The following is a 19429-nucleotide window of genomic DNA, read 5'->3' as shown; positions in this document are numbered from 1 at the left end:
TATATATATATATATATATATATATATATATATATATATATATATATATATATATATATATAATATATGTAATATAAAAATCACAATACCGTGATTAAAATATTTTAAGAAATAAGTCCACACTTATGTAAGCTGTTTATTAAAAAAAAACTGCTTGATGAGGTCTACAGTACTGTTCAAGTAGATTTCAGCTCCCGACTTGTACAGTTTTTTTGAATGCACAGCTTACATTAAGTGTGGACTTTTATTAGAAATATATATATATATATATATATATATTACATATATATATATATATATATATATTATATATAGATATATATATCAATTCAAGCTACAAATGTCCTTTAATATCTAAATTCACTTTACCTCCCAAATGATATATTTTCATATATGTACCGAAGGGCGAATTTTTTAATTGATAATAATTTCGTCCCCCCATGGATCGAACCCACCGTCCAAGAGGACGGGGACGAAATCAGGGACAAATCAGTGACGCTATCCAATCAGCCAAACAGAGACGCTATAAGTTCATATCGATTCTGACCTTACAAATCACCCTCGATTCCCTTGGGAGCTTTCGTAATTAGAATCGATATGAAAACCCCGTCTACCATGTTGGCTAATTCGAGCGTTTGACAGGCACGTAGCCTTTTGTTATGAATAATTAATCACATCGAACCGTGACCATTTATATATCAATTCAAGCTACAAATGTCCTTTAATATCTAAATTCACTTTACCTCCAAAATGATATATTTTCATATAGTACGAAGGGGAAGGAATTTTTAATTGATAATAATTTTCGTTCCCCCCATGGGATCGAACCACCGTCCAAAGAGGACGGGGACGAAATCCGGACAATCAGTGACGCTATCCAATCAGCCAACAGGAGACGCTATAAGTTCATATCGATTCTGACCTTACAAATCACCCTCGATCTGGGAGCTTTCGTAATTAGAATCGATATGAAACCCCGTCTACCCATGTTGGCTAATTCGAGCGTTTGACAGCACGTAGCCTTTTGTTATGAATAATTATCACAATCGAACCGTGATCCATTTATATATCAATTTCAAGCTACAAATGTCCTTAATATCTTTAAATTACACTTTTTACTCCCAAAATTTGATATATTTTCATATATTTTGGTACGAAGGGGAATTTTTTTAATTTTGATAATAAATCGTCCCCCTATGGGATCGACCACCGTCCCAAGAGGACGGGGACGAAACAGGACAATCAGTGACGCTTTTATCCAATCAGCCAACAGAGACGCTATAAGTTCATATCGTATTCTGGCCTTACAAATCACCTCGATCTGGGAGCTTTCGTAATTAGAATCGATATGGAAAACCCGTCTACATGTTGGCTATTTTTATTTCGAGCAGTTTGACAGCACGTACCTTTTGTTAGGAATAATTATTTCATTATCGATTTACCGTGATCCATTTTATATATTTCAATTCAAGCTTACAAATTGTTCCTTTAATATCTAAATCACTTTACCTCCCAAAATGATATTTTATTTTATATATGTACGAAGGGGACTTTTTTAATTTGATAATAATTCGTCCCCCCATGGGATCGAACCACCGTCCAGAGGACGGGAGAAATCAGGACAACCCCCCCCCCAGTGACGCCTATCCAATCAGCCAACAGAGACGTATAAGTTCATATTTCGATTCTTTGACCTTACAAATCACCCTCATCTGGGAGCTTTCGTAATTAGAATCGATATGAACCCCGTCTACCATTGTTGGCTAATTCGAGCCGTTTGACAGCACGTAGACTTTGTTAGAATAATTATCACTTCCATCGAAACGATGATCCCATTTATTTATTTTTATCATTCAAGCTACAAAGTCCTTTAATACTAAATTCACTTTACCTCCAAATGATATTTTTATTTTATATATTTGTTTACCGAAGGGGAAATTTTTAATTTAATTGATAATTTTAATTTATTTTTTCTTTCCCCATGGGACGACCACCGTCCAAAGAGGACGGGGACGAAAATTAGGACAATCATTGACGCTAGCCAATCAGCCAACAGAGCCGCTATTTAAGTTTTCATACGATTTTTCTTTTGACCTCCCCCCCATTTTTCCCACTTTCCTTTTACAAATCACCCTCGATTCTTGGGAGCTTCGTTTAATTAGAATCGATATGAAAAACCCCGGATTTATATTATAATTCATGTTGGCTTTTATTCGAGTGTTTGACAGCATTGTAGCCTTTTGTGTTTTTATGGAATTGAATTATCACATCGAACCGTGATCTTTTCTTATTTTTATATATTTCATTCAGCTACAAATGTCCTTTAATTATTTTCTATCTTAATTTATTTTATTTCCTCCCAAATGATATATTTCATATATTTGTTACGAAGGGGATTTTTTAAATTTGATAATTTAATTCGTCCCCCCATGGGATTTTGAACCACCGTCAAAGGGGGATTACGGGGACGAAATAGGACAATCATTTGGACGCTATCCCAATTTAGCCAACAGCGACGCTATAAGTTCATATCGATTCTGACCTACAAAATCACCCCTCGATCTGGGAGCTTTCGTAATTTTAGAATCGATATGAAACCCCGTTTCCATGTTGGATAATTCGAGCGTTTGACAGCACGTAGCCTTTTTGTTATGAAATATTATTCACATTTCCGATTTAATTTACCGTGATCCATTTTTATATATCATTCAAAGCTACAAATTTTTCCTTTTTTTAATATCTAAATTCAAATTTTTACCTCCCAAATGATATATTTTCATATATTTGTACGAATTGGGAATTTTTTAATTGATAATTTTAATTTCGGTCCCCCCAATTGGGATCGACCACCGTCCAAGAGGACGGGTGACGCGATTTTATTACAGGCATTATGACGCTACAATTTCAGCCAACAGAGAGCTATAAGTTCATATCGATTTCTGACCTTTTTACAAATCACCCTCGATCTGGGAGGCTTTGTAATTAGAATTCGATATGAAAACCCCGGTTCTACCATGTTGGCTAATTCGAGCGTTTGACAGCACGTAGCCTCTTTTGTTATGAATAATTATTCACAGTCGAACCGTGATCCATTTATATATTTCATTTCAAGCTACAAATGTTTTATTTAGTTTTTATTAAAATTCACTTTACCTCCCAAAAGATATATTTTCATATATATTTATACCGAAGGGGAATTTTTTAATTGTTATAAAATTTCGTCCCCCCATGGGATCGAACCACCGCCAAGAGGACGGGACGAAAATCAGGACAATCATTAGTGACGCTATCCAATCAGGCCACAGGAGACGCTATAAGTTTCATATCGATTCTGACCTTAACAAAATCACCCTCGGATCTGGGAGCTTCGTAATTAGAATCGATATGACCCATTTTAAGTTCTACCATGGTTTTTGAATTTGGATATATAAATATCACGGTTCGATGTGATAATTATTTCATAACAAAAGGATACGTGCTGTGAAACGCTCGAAATTAGCCAACATGGTAGACGGGGTTTCATATCGATTTCTAATTTACGAAAAGCTCCCAAGAGCGAGGGTTTGATTTTCTTGTTTGAGGTCAGGATCGATATGACTTTATAGCCGTCTCGTGGTTATGATTTGGATAGCTTTGTCACTGATTGGTCCTGATTTCGTCCCCGTCCTCTTGGACGGGGTTTCGATTTTTCATGATTGGGGGACAAATTATTATCAATTAAAAAAAATTTATTCCCCTTTTCTATTTTATTCATATATGGAAAATATATCATTTGGGAGGTAAAGTGGAATTTAGATATTAAAGGGACATTTGTAGCTTGGAATGATAGATAAAGGATTTCACGGTTCGATGTGATTTATTATTCATAAAACAAAAGGCTACGTTTCTGTTCCAAACGCTCGAATTAGCCACAGGTAGACGGGGTTTCATATTTTCGATTCTAATTACGAAAAGCTGCCCAGATCGAGGGTGATTTGTAAGGTCAGAAATCGATATGACTTATAGCGTCTCTGTTGGCTGATTGGATAGGGATTTTCCACTGATTGTCTGATTTCGTCCCCGCCCTCTTGACGGGTGGTTCGATCCCATGGGGGGACGAAATTATTTTATTTTCAATTATTTATTTCCCCTTCGGTACATATATTGAAAATATATTTTGGGATTGGTGGGAGGTAAAGTGAATTTAGGATTATTAAAGGACATTTGTAGCTTTGAATTTGATATATAAATGGATCCACGGTTCGATGGATAAATTTTTATTCATAAAACAAAAAGGCTATTTGCTGGGTCAAAACTCTCGAATTAGCAAAACCATTTGTAGGACGGGGTTTATATTTACGATTTATTTTTTATTTACGAAAGCCCCTTTCCAGATCGAGGGGTGATTGTAGGGTCAGGAATTCGATTTATGAACTTATTTTAGGCGTCTCTGTTGGTTGATTGGATACGTTGTCACTGATTGTTTCCTGATTTCGTCCCCGTCCTCTTTGGACGGTGGTTCTTATCCCATGGGGGGACGAAAATTTTTGATTATCAATTAAAAAATTCCCCTTCTGGTCACATATTGAAAATATATCATTTGGGAGTAAAGTGAATTTAGATATTAAAGGACATTTGTAGCTTGAATTGATAGATAAATGGATCACGGTTTCGATGTGATAATTATTCATAACAAAAGGCTACGTGCGTCAAACGCTCGGAATTAGCCAACATGAATAGACGGGGTTTCATATCGTTCTAATACAGAAAGCTCCCAAGATCGAGGGTGATTTGTCAAGGTCAGAATCGATTATGACTATAGGTCTACTGTTGGCGATGGATAGCGTCACTGATGTTCTGATTTCGTCCCCGTCTTTGGTACGGTGGTTCGATCCATGGGGAGACGGAAATTATTATCAATTAAAAGTTCCCCTTCGTTACCTATATGAAAAGATACATTGGGAGGTAAAGTGAATGTAGATATTAAAGGACATCGTAGCTTGAATTGATTATATAATGGATCAAGGTTTTCCCCCCCCCCGATGTGATTATTATTTCAGATATATTATATATATATATATACATATATTACTATTGCTACATCATCGTGATGTACTATATGCAAAGTTAAGCTACGAGTGTCGTTTATTTTTTTAATTTCCAACAGCAGAAAACAGGCTTACAGTACTCTGATATATTGATGGAGGTGACAATCATTAACAATCAATCACCTAGGCAACAGGAGAGTAGGACAGACTTCTTGGCAATCGTTTTCAAAATGTTCCCAAACTTAGCTGACGGCGCCGCATCTTTCTCTTCGACCATTTTAACTGGTGTACCTACCGGATTTGTTTTCTCTCTCTCTCTCTCTCTCTCTCTCCTCTCTCTCTCTCTCTTTCTCTCTCTCTCTCCACCTTCTGAGAGATAACCATGAATTCACTCACATTGCAAGAGGACGGCAAGAACAAAGCGTCAGCGCTCAACGTGCGAGCTTTACTATCACACATAACACTATATATATATATATATATATATATATATATATATAATGTATATATCATTATTATATATATATATTATATATATATATATATATATATAGATATATATATATATATTATATAGATATGCAGAACACACACCACACACACACAAACACACACACAATATATTATATATATATCTGTATATATATATATATATATATATATATCTATATATGAGAACTTTAGGTAAACGTAATTTCTTAATTTATTTCTTTCTTCATTCTTATATCATTATGAAAAGTTGGAAAAGTTGTCACTTTCCTTGCAACGTTGACGTAAAATTCTCTTATGTTAGATAAACACACCCCAAACCCCCACACCCCCCAAAAAATGGCGATTTGCAACGACCAAGGACCTGGTAGAGATTCTTGCAAGAAGAGTGAGCAGAATAAATGACCCAAGAAACCACACCACTTCCACAAACGACATTTATCTGGCGCCCCAAGTTTAGTATCATATCAACACACGTTACTTCTTCTCTTTACAGCCATTCGCGTCATTAGTTGCGTGATGGTATGCACAGACAAAGCTGACAAATTTTCCCCAGAGAGAGAGAGAGAGAGAGAGAGAGAGAGAGAGAGAGAGAGAGAGAGAGAGCATGATTAGCATTCATCACACGAACAAGTATACACACAAAAAATATTCCACATCAACGATCGGAATGGAGCGGTTTAGAAAGATAATACTTTACATAGTAATTTACGAATGAAATGAAGAAGAAGAAGAAGAAGAAGAAGAAGAAGAAGAAGAAGAAGAAGAAGAAGAGAAGAAACAGAGGGCTACTGTGCCAAAAATGTGAATTTTCCAAGGGATCGTAATTAGCGTGGCCGTTTCCCGCCATTTATTGTCTGTATAACCGCTTCCACAGTTTCGCTCCTTAAAAATCCAGCACCTAACGGGTTCGTTTTCCATCTCTCCCCCCCCCCCCCAACCCCTCCCCCCCACCACCCATTTTTCTCTCTATATTTCAACATCCAGTGAAAACGAATCCCTGCCACTTAATCTACCCTCCACGCGGACTTGTTAGTCTTCTTTTAGACTTCTCAGTTTTCCACGAAAACTATCGGGTCGTCTTCATTTTCGAAAGACAATACGAACACACACACACAGACACACACACACACACACACACGATTACGTTACACAGAAGGCTCTAATTTACCTCAAGGTTACTTAGAGGAAAGCGTTGAAAAAAAAAAGAAAAAAAAAAAGAATACGAAGTGGGTCATTTCCTTTCAGTTTATCATCCGCAGCCAATGTTGGCTGGGTGTTTATTTGGTCGTTCGCGTCGCTCCGATTCCAATCGAAAACACTTGAATGATCGCTAACGAATACTTTCGGCAAATCAAAATACGACTTCCGTGTGGCTAATGTAAATAGTTTGTGTAAATAGAGCGGGCGCGCGCGCGCGCTAATGAATAATAATCGCTGCTGGCAACTCTTCCACGCAATGAATGAAACAGAACGGGGAATATCTCCTTTAATAACGACTTAATCAGAGACCTTGATGAACACATTCAACAATCCAACTGTGGGGGGCTTGATCATCATAATTAAACCTATTGATTTTGGCTTTGACATTCACATCCTCTGTCAAACAATCTGTCAATATACGGCATTAACGGATGCCAAAGGGACGTCACCAGCAGCAGCAGCAGTAGAAGTGAGAGCTTTTCCAGCATCGTCATCCATTCGCTGCGAAATTTGATTAAAATAGGTCACACCCCTCAACTTTGGGAAAACAAACTGGTACATGCGACTGAACGCCTGTCATAAATTAATGACAGCATCATATCGTTAACAAACGATGATTCCCATGATCTGCATAATTAACAAAGGGGAGGAAATCTGAGGGACGCCCGCTGTATCAGCTGGGCGAACATGTATAGTATAAACACGAGGCGAATTGGACCAAAGTCACTGTGTATTATTCGCTGTGTGTTTAAATACTCGCAGCTTCCGCAAAACACAAGAGTGTATTATAACGATCTAAAACCATCCATAAACTTGCACCTTCACAAGCTGCAATAGAGTTGGGACAACAAAGGCAGAACTCTAACTCCCAAAACACACACACACACATACACACACACACACACACCACACACACACACCCTCGTACGTAACATGAGAGAGAGAGAGAGAGAGAGAGAGAGAGAGAGAGAGAGAGAGAGAGAGAGAGAGAGAGAGGTTAAAGATGTCCTACTGAAGGTCACAACTCCCTGGGAGAAGGGAAGACGTCTACCTATACAGATGATACTAAAATACGAAATAGAACACAAAAGTCTGAAAACTATATCATCCAAGCGAATGAACCAATCAAAAGAATGCACCTTATAGATAGCGGTCGCTGGAAATGGAGTCAAATGCAAAAAGGATGCTCCGATCCCATCATCTCACCATTCAATTAAGTGTTAATCCAGGACTAATACGACTTGATACCCACCCAATAATACGATATAACGAGACCTCCTTTAAAACCCCTGCAGCTGCAGTGGGCGTAGGAAGACTACTTTAACGATAAATTTTAAGCTAAATGTTCCAACATAATACATAAACTAATTCCTCTTTCCAGTCACTAAATGGACATAAACTAATTCCTCTTTCCAGTCACTAAATGGACATAAACTAATTCCTCTTTCCAGTCACTAAATGGACATAACCTAATTCCTCTTTCCAGTCACTAAATGGACATAACCTAATTCCTCTTTCCAGTCACTAAATGGACATAAACTAATTCCTCTTTCCAGTCACTAAATGGACATAAACTAATTCCTCTTTCCAGTCACTAAATGGACATAAACTAATTCCTCTTTCCAGTCACTAAATGGACATAAACTAATTCCTCTTTCCAGTCACTAAATGGACATAAACTAATTCCTCTTTCCAGTCACTAAATGGACATAACCTAATTCCTCTTTCCAGTCACTAAATGGACATAAACTAATTCCTCTTTCCAGTCACTAAATGGACAAAACCTAATTCCTCAACTTCGACAAAAATGGCGAACAGCAACTTAGGGAAATGTTCCTGCTACTTCCCCAATCGTGTTACCGAGAGTTAATCTCACTTAGTTACCGGCAGAGGAGGAAGCCAAACATAAAGTTTCCCTAATCAAATTCGGCGGTGCAAGTGTCCTTCCTCTGTTTACGTCCAAATACTTTCTTGTTGTAGTTGTCGTTATCTTTATTCATTTTCCTTGTCGGGATGCAAATGAAGTTCGTATCTAGAGTGCCCTGGACAAAGATGGGTATGGGTACTCGCGTCCATCCTTGTTCCGAGCTCTATAGGGACACATACTTCATTTGCACTTAAAATAAATAAATAAATAAATGTATAAATAAACAAATAAATGACATCATTTATACTTTTGTCTTATGTGTAAGGACAGCAGAAAACATGAACGTTTTGCTGCAGAGTCCAGACAAACATCTTAAACTGATGAAAATGTAACTCAATAACGATAAACCGAAAGCATAAGGCGTGATCGGTATGGTCTTGACCTGCCCCCCCCCTCGGTGGCCGTAGTTCGATTCTCGGGATTCCACTGAGGAGTGATAGATGTGTATTTCTGGTGATAGACGTTCACTTTCGACGTGGTTCGGAAGTCAATGTCAAGCCGTTGGTCCCGTTGCTGAATAACCACTGGTTCCATGCAACGTTAAAACGCCATATAAACAAAATAGCGCAAACCCTCATGTAGTACACGAAGTCGCAGGAGGCGTGTTACTCACTTGAGAAGACATCGTCAGTAGAACAACAAAAGCGAAAATTATTTTAATAAGATAATTCTAGCGGGTTATTTGTCACACGGCCTAATAGTCCTAACACGAATCTGAATGGCATCAATAACTACAAACTAGCAAGAATATTGAAAACTATTACTTAATATTCACAGTTATGATACCTTTATCTGCAGCGTTTCTCCTCCTCTTCTGATCGTGACGAACCGAAACAGTTTAACATTCAAACTCGTTTAAATTCCTCCACTCACAGGTCATTTCCAGAACAGTAACAATAATCCTCGTATAACTGTCCACGGCAATTAGAACAAATTTGCCATGCGAGAGAATGGAGGAACGTGGCCTTACACAATTTGAGGACCCTGACCGCTTTCTACAATTTTGACGATTTCCTGACAGGAACCTAGTTAAAAAAATCTATTTCTAATTCCCTTTTTCCACTCAGCGCAGGACGAACGTGTTTGACTGATTTATAGATTTCTAGATAATGCCAAGCACTGGGACAACTGAAGACATTCAGCGCTGGAACGGAAACTGACAATGGAAAGGTTTGAAAGGTGTCACAAGAGGAACACCTCAAAGCAGTTGCACTATGAATCAACTGTTGGGAGAGGGTGGACAGTAAGATGGAAGAAAGAGAATATGAATGGAGGTACAGCAGAAAGGAATGAAAAGAGTTGCAGCTAGGGGCCGAAGGGACGCTGCAAAGAACCTGAAGTTATGCCTATGTTGCATAGCATGAGGCTCACTGACGGCACCTCCCCCACCCCGGGCTACGGGGATCACACACGTAGTTGAATGGCTGCACAGACATATAGATTCACGTCCGATGTCGCCTCCACTCCAAAAGACGTAGGAAATCGAAACTGCCAATTGTTACGTCATCTGCCATTTTGGTGGAAATGGGTCGAGGCACTGAGGCGACGTATGAGTCGATATGATGGGCGTGTGAATACAAAATAAAAAATTCTTTTCAGTTATGATAATCACGGGTATTCATTTGCAGTTTTTGACGAAATATACAGTTTTATTTTTTCATTAATTATTATTTTTTTTGTGACCTCATGACCCAATAAAGAGAGTCACACGTCATAATCATATGCGTCATATTAGGGACACTTTCTGTCACATTTTCTGACGATCCAATGGAAAGGTGATGATAATAATAATAATAATAATAATAATAATAATAATAATATTAATAATTAAATACTCATAGTAGCATGAGTCTTGAAATGGAGAAACAACTCCACAGTCACGTATACGTATATGTACTACATATATTCAAAGATAAATCTTTGGAGAACGCTTTCTGGAAAGGAAACTGTACAGATTTTATTCTAAATAATATGTACCTGAACATAACTGTGGATTAGTTTCTCCATTAATAATAATAATAATAATTTCTTGGAACTCTTTAATTACAGAGATTTGCCCTATCAACAGTCCAGAAACCATCCAGCCTCCATAAAAAAAAAAAATCGCAGAAATTGCTTCAAAATACAAATTCCTGAAAAGATGTCAGTATTGAAGAATAAACCAATTTCGTCTGCTAAAATAAGTACATACATTACTTAATATGAACACAAACTATAGCTGGTTCACTTAAGGTAGATTCTTGGATGAGCCCTATGCTTACAAGCGTGTTGGCGACCGCTGTTGGCTGGTACCGGGAGCTAGGAGCTCCCAGCCAAATCAGAGGGCCGCCAAACAAAGTCTCACAGGCATAGGCTCACCCAAGAATTACCTTAGGTGAACCAACTATACAAAGATACTTAATGATAGTTATCATATATTTCTATGACAAACTTGATCTTGGAATTTAGCTGTCAAAAAAATTTATGTTATTTGTCAAACGGCAACGAGATTGGAAACAAACATTTCATGATATGGGGGAACAAGGCGTGATCCGACCTCCAGCTTACTCGGGGGAACGTGCTAAAATCTACGGTCAAATAGCGCTTTTGTTTCACCAACGAAAATTAAAATAAATACGCTATATTTTTATCAGAAATAATTTTTCTTTACCTTATAACATGCACATTATTTATTTTTGTAAATTTTCATTCCTAATAAATAAATCTTAAATATCTTATCCTAAAATTCATGTATCTTTATCTCAACGCCAAACACCCTTTTCAGACCTTTTTAGCCTTTCCTACCCATACCCCCAACAAGAACAACAACACCAACAAAGTAGTTTGTAAGGGAAAATTAGTCAACCAGTTCATGAAATGACAGCTTTCGAGAAAAATTGAGACCAATCCTTAGACAATATAGAAAGGGGTCCTTTCACTGATTCCCAAATTAGATGACGGTTGACTCGAATTATCCCTGGGAATCAGAAAAGGGGCGAGTTTGGCAGAACCTCCTCCCACCCTTCCCCCAATATGTAAAGCAATTCCGATAGTGCTGCATTAGTCCTCTTTGAGGGATTTTCGGACTAAAAAAAAGAAGATAATAAAAACCACCGACACAATCAGCATCACAGATATTCCCATAAAATACGACGTTTTCACGAAGAAAATCCGTAAGTGTCTGTTCACATATAAGTGAAAAACGTTGGCCGCAAGAAGCGTAAATAAATAAATAAAAGATTCAATAACCAATATATAAAACATAATGTTCAATTTCCTCAGCATATCAACTAAAGGAACAAACTTGAAGCCACCTCGTTTGTCATATCTTCGAGAATGGATGAGCGCTGTAATAAACTTTCGTTACATTAATTGGTCAACAACACAAAGACGAGAAGCATTTGCTGTCACAAGACCGCGTCGTATTTTACGTTGTCTGCCCTGGTTCCCCTTCAATTCAAATAAGGAAATGAATACAATATTAAGAATCAATTAAGAAAATGGCATATTCTTCTGATCAAGACGACACAAATAAGATGTAATCACTCGTCCACCCCCACCTTGAAGCTCTTTATATCAACACATATCCACTGAACATATAATAAATGACCTAGCAAGGCAGGAGAGAGTTCATGATAAAAAGACGACACTTGTGTAAAGGTTAAACCACCATATTTGTATTTTACGATATAAATCTTCAATAAAAGGATTTCTAAAGCATTTATGAATACCGACGTGACAAAGCCAAGGCAATTAATCAAAACATGCAACGAGGTTATGACAAAACGTCCGCATTCGACAAAGACATTAGGGAAAAATAAATACTTTTGAAGCCAGTTTTCGTGGGGGGAAAAAATAATGAGCTCTACAGTATATATGACGTCCATACGCAACGTGTTTCCAAAAGCAAGCCCTCTCAAAACAAAGGAAGCGGAGGAAAAGTGCTTGTATAACTGGTCGGTGGATTAGACAGATAGGTAGCTGGAGCTGTAGGTGTGTCGCCGGGATGCTGCTGCCTGTGCATCGATGGGGACTTCATCTTTAAGCCTGGATGGACCTCCTCCTCCTCCTCCTCCTCCTCCTCCTCCTCCTCCTCCGCTCCTCCTGTCCTCCCCTCCTCTCCTCCTCCTCCTCCTCCTCCTACCGCCTCTCCCCCCTCCCCTCCTTCTCCTCTTCCTCCTCCCTTCTCTCTCACTATCACGACGAGGCGGAGCTAAACAAACATACGAACGATTTTGACGATAATGATGTTTTGATTTCTTCCACACGATTTAATGATACGAATCGAACTCACTTGATATCCTGCATCTTTTCAGGAGCAAGTCTTCAACCCAGCTGCCTGCCGCCGCCGCCGCCGCTCGCATATCAACAGATCCGCAAAACTGGTTCTCTCCAGAGCGTCGTTTCAAAAGCCTGATATAATATCATTTCCATTGATATATTGATGTTCCATAAAGGTGAACTGCTCGACCATATAAGCTGTCAATGGCGGAACCGCACAAGTGAAGTTCTTCCGACTATACAACAAAGACAACCTACCCTAACGAATTCCAGGGTCATCCTCAATATTATGAAATAATATAATCCTATATCCTATATCCGGAGGATATGGTGCGATAATATCTGCATTAGAATAGATGTCAGAATATAGAATTTAGGCCAAAGGCCAAGCGCTGGGACCTACGAAGTCATTCAGCGCTGAAAGGGTGAAATTATGAAAGGTGTTGTAACATGGGAGGCAAACCTCCGCAGTTGCACTGTGGAAACCAATGTTGTTGGAGATGGGTGGAAAAGCCGGATGGAAGAAAGAGAATACGGACAGAGTTACAGTAAAATAAAAGAAAGAGTTTGCAGCTAGGGGCCGAAGGAATGTCAGAATTGGTTCAAGAAAAAAACAATGCATGAACAAAGTTGTCTTGGTACAATGACAGTTAAAATAAATTCTAAACGGTACCACCGACGGTAAAAAAAATAAAACTTAGAATGTAGCTAATAGTGTTCATTATGAATTAAAATTACATCCACAGCACATGATTCCAGGTTCTATTCATTCTAGCATCCACTTGTGGTTAACGCTGAGTTCCCATAGGCGTCAGAGCGCAGGTAATCTCTCTTCATGCCAGTCTCATTCTGCTATTGAATGAAAGCTTTTCAGTCCAGTGACAGTTTTTCTCTTTTTACCTTTATCTTTGAACTTCCTGGAAGAAACGTAATTTGCCTTTGAAACGGGAGTACTGTCACCAGATTGGCTGTTGATAAGCCAATCACAGGGCTGGAAACTCCAGTCTCTCGAGAGCGTTCACATAGGCAGGATGTATGTTCCTCCTCTCCTAAAGGATACGTCTTTCAAACGCTTCCCTCAGGACAGGTTTGAACTTACATCCTGCCCATGTGAACTCTCGAGAGAGACTGAGAGTTTCCAGCCCTGTGATTGGCTTATCAATAGCCAATCAGGAGCGTCGTAAGGGACTGGCCTAGACATTAGATGCACGAGTGATGTGAACGTACTATAGTTTCTGCTCATCGGGATAAATCACAATCAAATAACGCCAACGGTAGGTACCTAGCAAAGGAAGGTGTACCTTAGATATCGTTGTAAAAGAAAATGGGGAAAATCTGTCTGGGTGCTCCAACCAACATACTTGGTTGCCTAAGCTCTTGTCCCTTCGACGGAAAATGAAATTTGTCATAAAATGAGCAGCATCATAAGTAAAGAGAGTCGAAGACCCTATGAAGTAAGTAGCTCTGCTTCTTCACGCTCAGTGGATGGATGACTGATCTGCTGCAATCATAAGAATTTTGCCTGGTTCCCCGAAAGAAAGCTACCCCTCGAAGTTTGGTTGTCAGTTGACTATTGTAATTTCTCTCATCAAATGTGAAATTCCTTTTACGTAATTCCGACAGATCATCAACGAACGAAAACCTCACAATGTATTTGACCATGGTCTGTCCAAGAATCGCCAAGTCACAATTTCTCACAAGTTCAATTTTTGATAGGGTTTCCTTGCGACGGCACGAGCTAGAATCTGCTGTCATGGTGTGTAATAACGCTTCTTGATATAATGGTTACTAAGTATTTCAGAAATCTATTACCTAGATATTTCTTCATCTAATTCTATATCTACCATTGTCAACTATTCTTGGAAAACGTATTCCAAGCGCTACCTTTTCAACAAAGAAATACCAAGTCATTCTCAGTATCTTACGTGTTCCTCGATTTCACAAACTAATTTTCACCTTTACGAGTTTCGTTTCATCCAATTCTTCGAAGCTGGATATATTTTGAGAAAATAACGAACTAACTTGTTATATAATGTGCGCGTCCTCAAAAGCCAAAAGCACGACGACGGCGCTGAGATTTCCGAGGTAAAAGGCAGCAAGTTTATGACAAAAATATACTCTTCTCCTCCTCTCTCTCTCTCTCTCTCTCTCTCTCTCTCTCTCTCTCTCTCTCTCTCTCTCTCTCTCATACACACACACACACACACACACATGAACTTTCTTTAATGGGAAAACTTCTGATGGAATCCAGGGAGGAGAAAAAAAGTTTTCAAAGAGCCTTACGATAAAAATTTCTGGCAGAATAGGATGTCAATCAAGTCAGCATTTAAACCATATTTATGTAAAGAACAAATCCGGTGCACAAAATGGGAAAACATGTTGGGCCATCAGAGATCATAATTAGACAACTTGAGACAGGTGCGAAAAATATCGTTTTGTATTCACGAATTCAAAAACATATGTGACTGCGTTTACACATTAGCCTAATTATAATGTAAACAATATGCATACACATAAAAATATTATATAAACATACTATATATATATATATATATATATATATATATATATATATATATATATATGTATATATGATATATATATATATATATTAACCTTTCACATTTACACTTCTCCTCTAGTTGAGAAAAAGGAGTAAAATAGCAACACAAGGCACTGACCTGGTAAGGCTGGACCTGGGAATAGTCGTGGTAATCCAGCGCTCTGTCCACCAAGTACTCGACGGGGACGGTACTTGTGTTCCGAAATGCCTGCTTGGTCCACAAGGGGCATGTACACCTGCGAAAGAAGGGACAAGAAGAGTATTCAGTCGTAGGAGAAAAGCTTATCTTGGGTTCCCTAATATGTCTTAATGCCACCGAAGATCCTAAACCTATACCTGTGGCCTATATATAATTATATTTAATATAATATATATAAAATATATATATTATCTACTATCTCTTATATATATATATATATATATATATATATATATATATATATATATATATATATACTATATATATATACATATATATATATAATATATAAATTATATATTTATATATATATTATATATATATATATAGTATATTGTGTGTTTGTGTGTGTGTGTGGGATGCATTATACATAATGAAGTAACATGTTATATAATTTTATGTTAGATAACGCTAGCAGTTCTCTAGATGGGTCCTGTAAAATTTTTGGTTCAATATATTTTAATAACTGTAAATTGCTCATTTCAATTTCACGAGTTTAAGAAAAACTTAATAACATATGAAGGACGCCCAAAAGGGTTGTGTCACTAAAATGGCCAAAACACTACCTACAAGAGGAGAACATTGATACCTTTTCATTCGCTGAGACACGGTTTTATCTCAAACGACCAATACTGGAATAACTCGAATGACTATTTGACTTGAACTGGAATTCATCCTGTCCAACACGGAAACGAAAATGTCGGTAAATGTCAGTCTACTCATCAGAGCAATATTCTCAACAAACGCGAACGTGGCTTCATTCATTCCCAATACAAGATGAAAAAAAGAGAAAAATCAGACTGAAGCAACTTGACCAGCTATGAATGTTGTTTGGGCGGACTTACACAACCACCAAGCAGGAGAAGAAAAAAAGTTATGCAGGGGAGAAGATAATCGGAGAGAATAACTCTGCAATACACAATCTACACAAAGCATCCAGGCGATAGTATCCCATAGTACATTTAAGGCAAGTATTAACAACGACTAGAATTTCTTAGAGGCGAGGGGAAGGAAAAATGAAACGGGGGAAAGTCACTTTATTTATCGCACCACTGACAGAACAGAAAGCTCGCGATTACCTTCTTCAATGACGGAATGGAGGAGGAGGAAGAAGCAGTTCCCCTTTAAGTCACCGTTGAAAACAAAAACTGTTTGTTAATTATTTTGTTGACAGATGGCGACAATATTCCCAGGAAGCAAGAGGAAGGAAAAAGCAAGGGAAAATATATTTTAAATGAAAAGAGTATTTGGTGCGAAAAGAAGACTGGGAATGAGCAAGCGGAGGATTTTTCACGCTCTTATTTCAGTTGTTAATGATGCAAACGATGCTGTGGATTTCATCTAATTCTACAACACCAATGAACCTGGGGAGGGAGTGTTACAAGGACTTACAAGGATTAGGATGTCTCAAAGACTTGGTGGTCCATCCGAGGAAACAACGTGTGCTCACTTATCTGTAGGAGCAGGTTTTACTATTCATTCACAGTGTCCTTATGATTTTGTCTATCTTTCTTTTCATCTCTTCCACATTGAGAGAGAGAGAGAGAGAGAGAGAGAGAGAGAGAGAGAGAGAGAGAGAGAGAGAGAGAGAGAGAGAGCTCATTTTGGTCAAATGCCCGTTAATTCTGTTGACTGCTGAATCTAAAGACCATTATATTTCATTTTAAATTGGGAAGTTTCCAACAAGCGAAAATGCGGCCCTAAATCGGCTCAGATCAATTAGTGCCAACTTCACAAGCACAGAGAGGATTAGTTTAAAAGAGGTGGCTGTTGTTGTTCATACAAACAGGCCAATAAAAAAAATTGACGCCTTTAAGAATTTAGGCCAAAGGAAAAGCGCTACAGAACCTACGAGGTCATTCAGCGCTGAAAGGGAAATCGACAGTAAGATGGTTTGAAAGGTGTAACCGGAAGAAAAGGTGGAAAATCAGATGGTAGGAAGAGAATGTGAGCGGCGGTACAATAAAGAGGAATTAAAAGAGGTTGCGGCTAGGGGTCGAAGGGACGCTGCAAAGACAGTTATAAGTTATGCTTAAAGTGTACCACGTGAGGTGCACTGGCGGTACTAGCCTACTACGGGGCTGACGATTTTAAACAATTTTGTTGTCCACTCTGGTGTGAGGGGAAAAAGGTACTGGTTAGCAATGACGTCTCCTCAAGATTTCCTGTCATGTAAGCCTGCATGACAGGATTGAGGGGAACGTTTAGACGCTGCTTGTCCGTTTCCCTGACCGTTTTCCCATATTCAGCATTTTGCCCCGTACATCATCAATCAGTGAATGAACCAGACCAATCGGAGACTGGTCTTTTCTGTTGAGGAAGTGAGTGACCTCTATCAGGAAGATTTGTCGAGCACTCCAAGCAAATAATAGCAAACAACATCGAGGCTCAAGAGAATTGATCTTCATGAAAATTTTCAGTACCATAAGTTACATAATTGCAGATACATTTGTTTCTCTGGGATAAAATAAGCGATTCTCGAAACTTCGAAAGTAACCGACCGACCTTGACACTTCAGAAGTTAATGGAATACTAATTAGAGCAACAACTTGTTTGGACCACATCCGGTGACTGAAATTTGTCATCAAATTAGAGATGGGGCCCCTCCATCTTCTTCGACAAACTATCATCAACAATGCAATAATTATGATGCTGATGCATGCGGTCGAAGTCTGTGTACGGTGAACCGCTACTGCTACGCCAGTTTGCAAAAGGATCATGTATGCATTTTTTTTTTTTTTTAACGCTGCAAGGAACCAGTGGTTATTCAGCAACGGGACCAACGGCTTTACGTGATTTCCGAACCACGTCGAGAGTGAACTTCTATCACAAGAAATACACATCTCTCACCTCTCAATGGAAAGTTTGAGAATTGAAATCGCGGCCACAGAGGCGGTAGGCCAAGACCAAACCGACCACGCCACTGAGGCGCTCATCGTGTATGTAGTGAATATCTTCCCTGCACAAACGCAGATTCTTCTTATCAATACAGAGCTGAAAGTCGCATTCGGGGCGGGGGGGGTGTTGGCTTTTTCTCTTTCCCTTCCTTCCTGCCTGCCTCACCTCAAGTCATGCTAGGCACCAGTTAAAAAAAAAAAAAAAAAAAAAAAGTTTTCTTCGAACTACTAGTCACAACCGGCTCACCGGAGGTGGCGCAGTTCTTGGTTGAAGGGCTTCGTACGGAGACTGCATGATAAAACTACGAACGTCGCAATTAGAGAGGTCATCGAGGCCGACATAACTTGGAACGCAGCTGAAATTCTTCCAAAACTTCAGTTGAATCACTGGGAATCGTCAGAAAACTGGATTCCGTATTTCGATTCTGAAATAGAAGCAGCAGTCCTCCGCAGTGGTTACGACCTTCCATTTATTGGCGTATACGACATTTATCGTCTCTTTGCACATTTAATTAATCAATGAATAGAATTCCCTGCTGTGTTACGCGTGTAGTTCCCCAAGAATATAATGGAGAGATTCACTGTTTCTTGTCCTGGGACTAAAAAAATATAAAAAGGTTTGCCATATTGCCAAAAAATAAAAATAAATAAATTAATAAATAAAATCATACTAAACATACAGCGAGATTAACACTAAAAAGATTTCGAACGCTAAATATATTAACTTTAAATATCCTTCTATGTCTTCCATTGCCGACTGCAACATTCCATTTATTATTATTATTTTATTATTATTATTATTATTATTATTATTATTATTATTATTATTATTATTATTATTATTATTATTATTATTATACTCGC

At 38.3% G+C, this 19429-nt stretch overlaps 1 protein-coding gene across 3 annotated transcripts in view; it reads right to left on the bottom strand.

The window, feature by feature from the left end:
• Nucleotides 1-19429, bottom strand: part of LOC135202224 (probable JmjC domain-containing histone demethylation protein 2C) — a 651505-nt gene that overhangs the window by 320809 nt on the left and 311267 nt on the right. For all 3 annotated transcript variants that reach the window (XM_064231488.1, XM_064231490.1, XM_064231489.1), the window contains exon 3: nt 15588-15705. In XM_064231488.1, the coding sequence (XP_064087558.1) occupies nt 15588-15705 (118 nt within the window). The remainder of the gene's footprint in view (nt 1-15587; nt 15706-19429) is intronic.

This window comes from Macrobrachium nipponense, chromosome 30 (genome assembly GCF_015104395.2).
Source record: "Macrobrachium nipponense isolate FS-2020 chromosome 30, ASM1510439v2, whole genome shotgun sequence".
Taxonomy (NCBI): Eukaryota; Metazoa; Arthropoda; class Malacostraca; order Decapoda; family Palaemonidae; genus Macrobrachium; species Macrobrachium nipponense.
The sequence above is the reverse complement of the archived record's forward strand: the minus strand, read 5'-3'. Positions and strand labels throughout refer to the sequence as shown.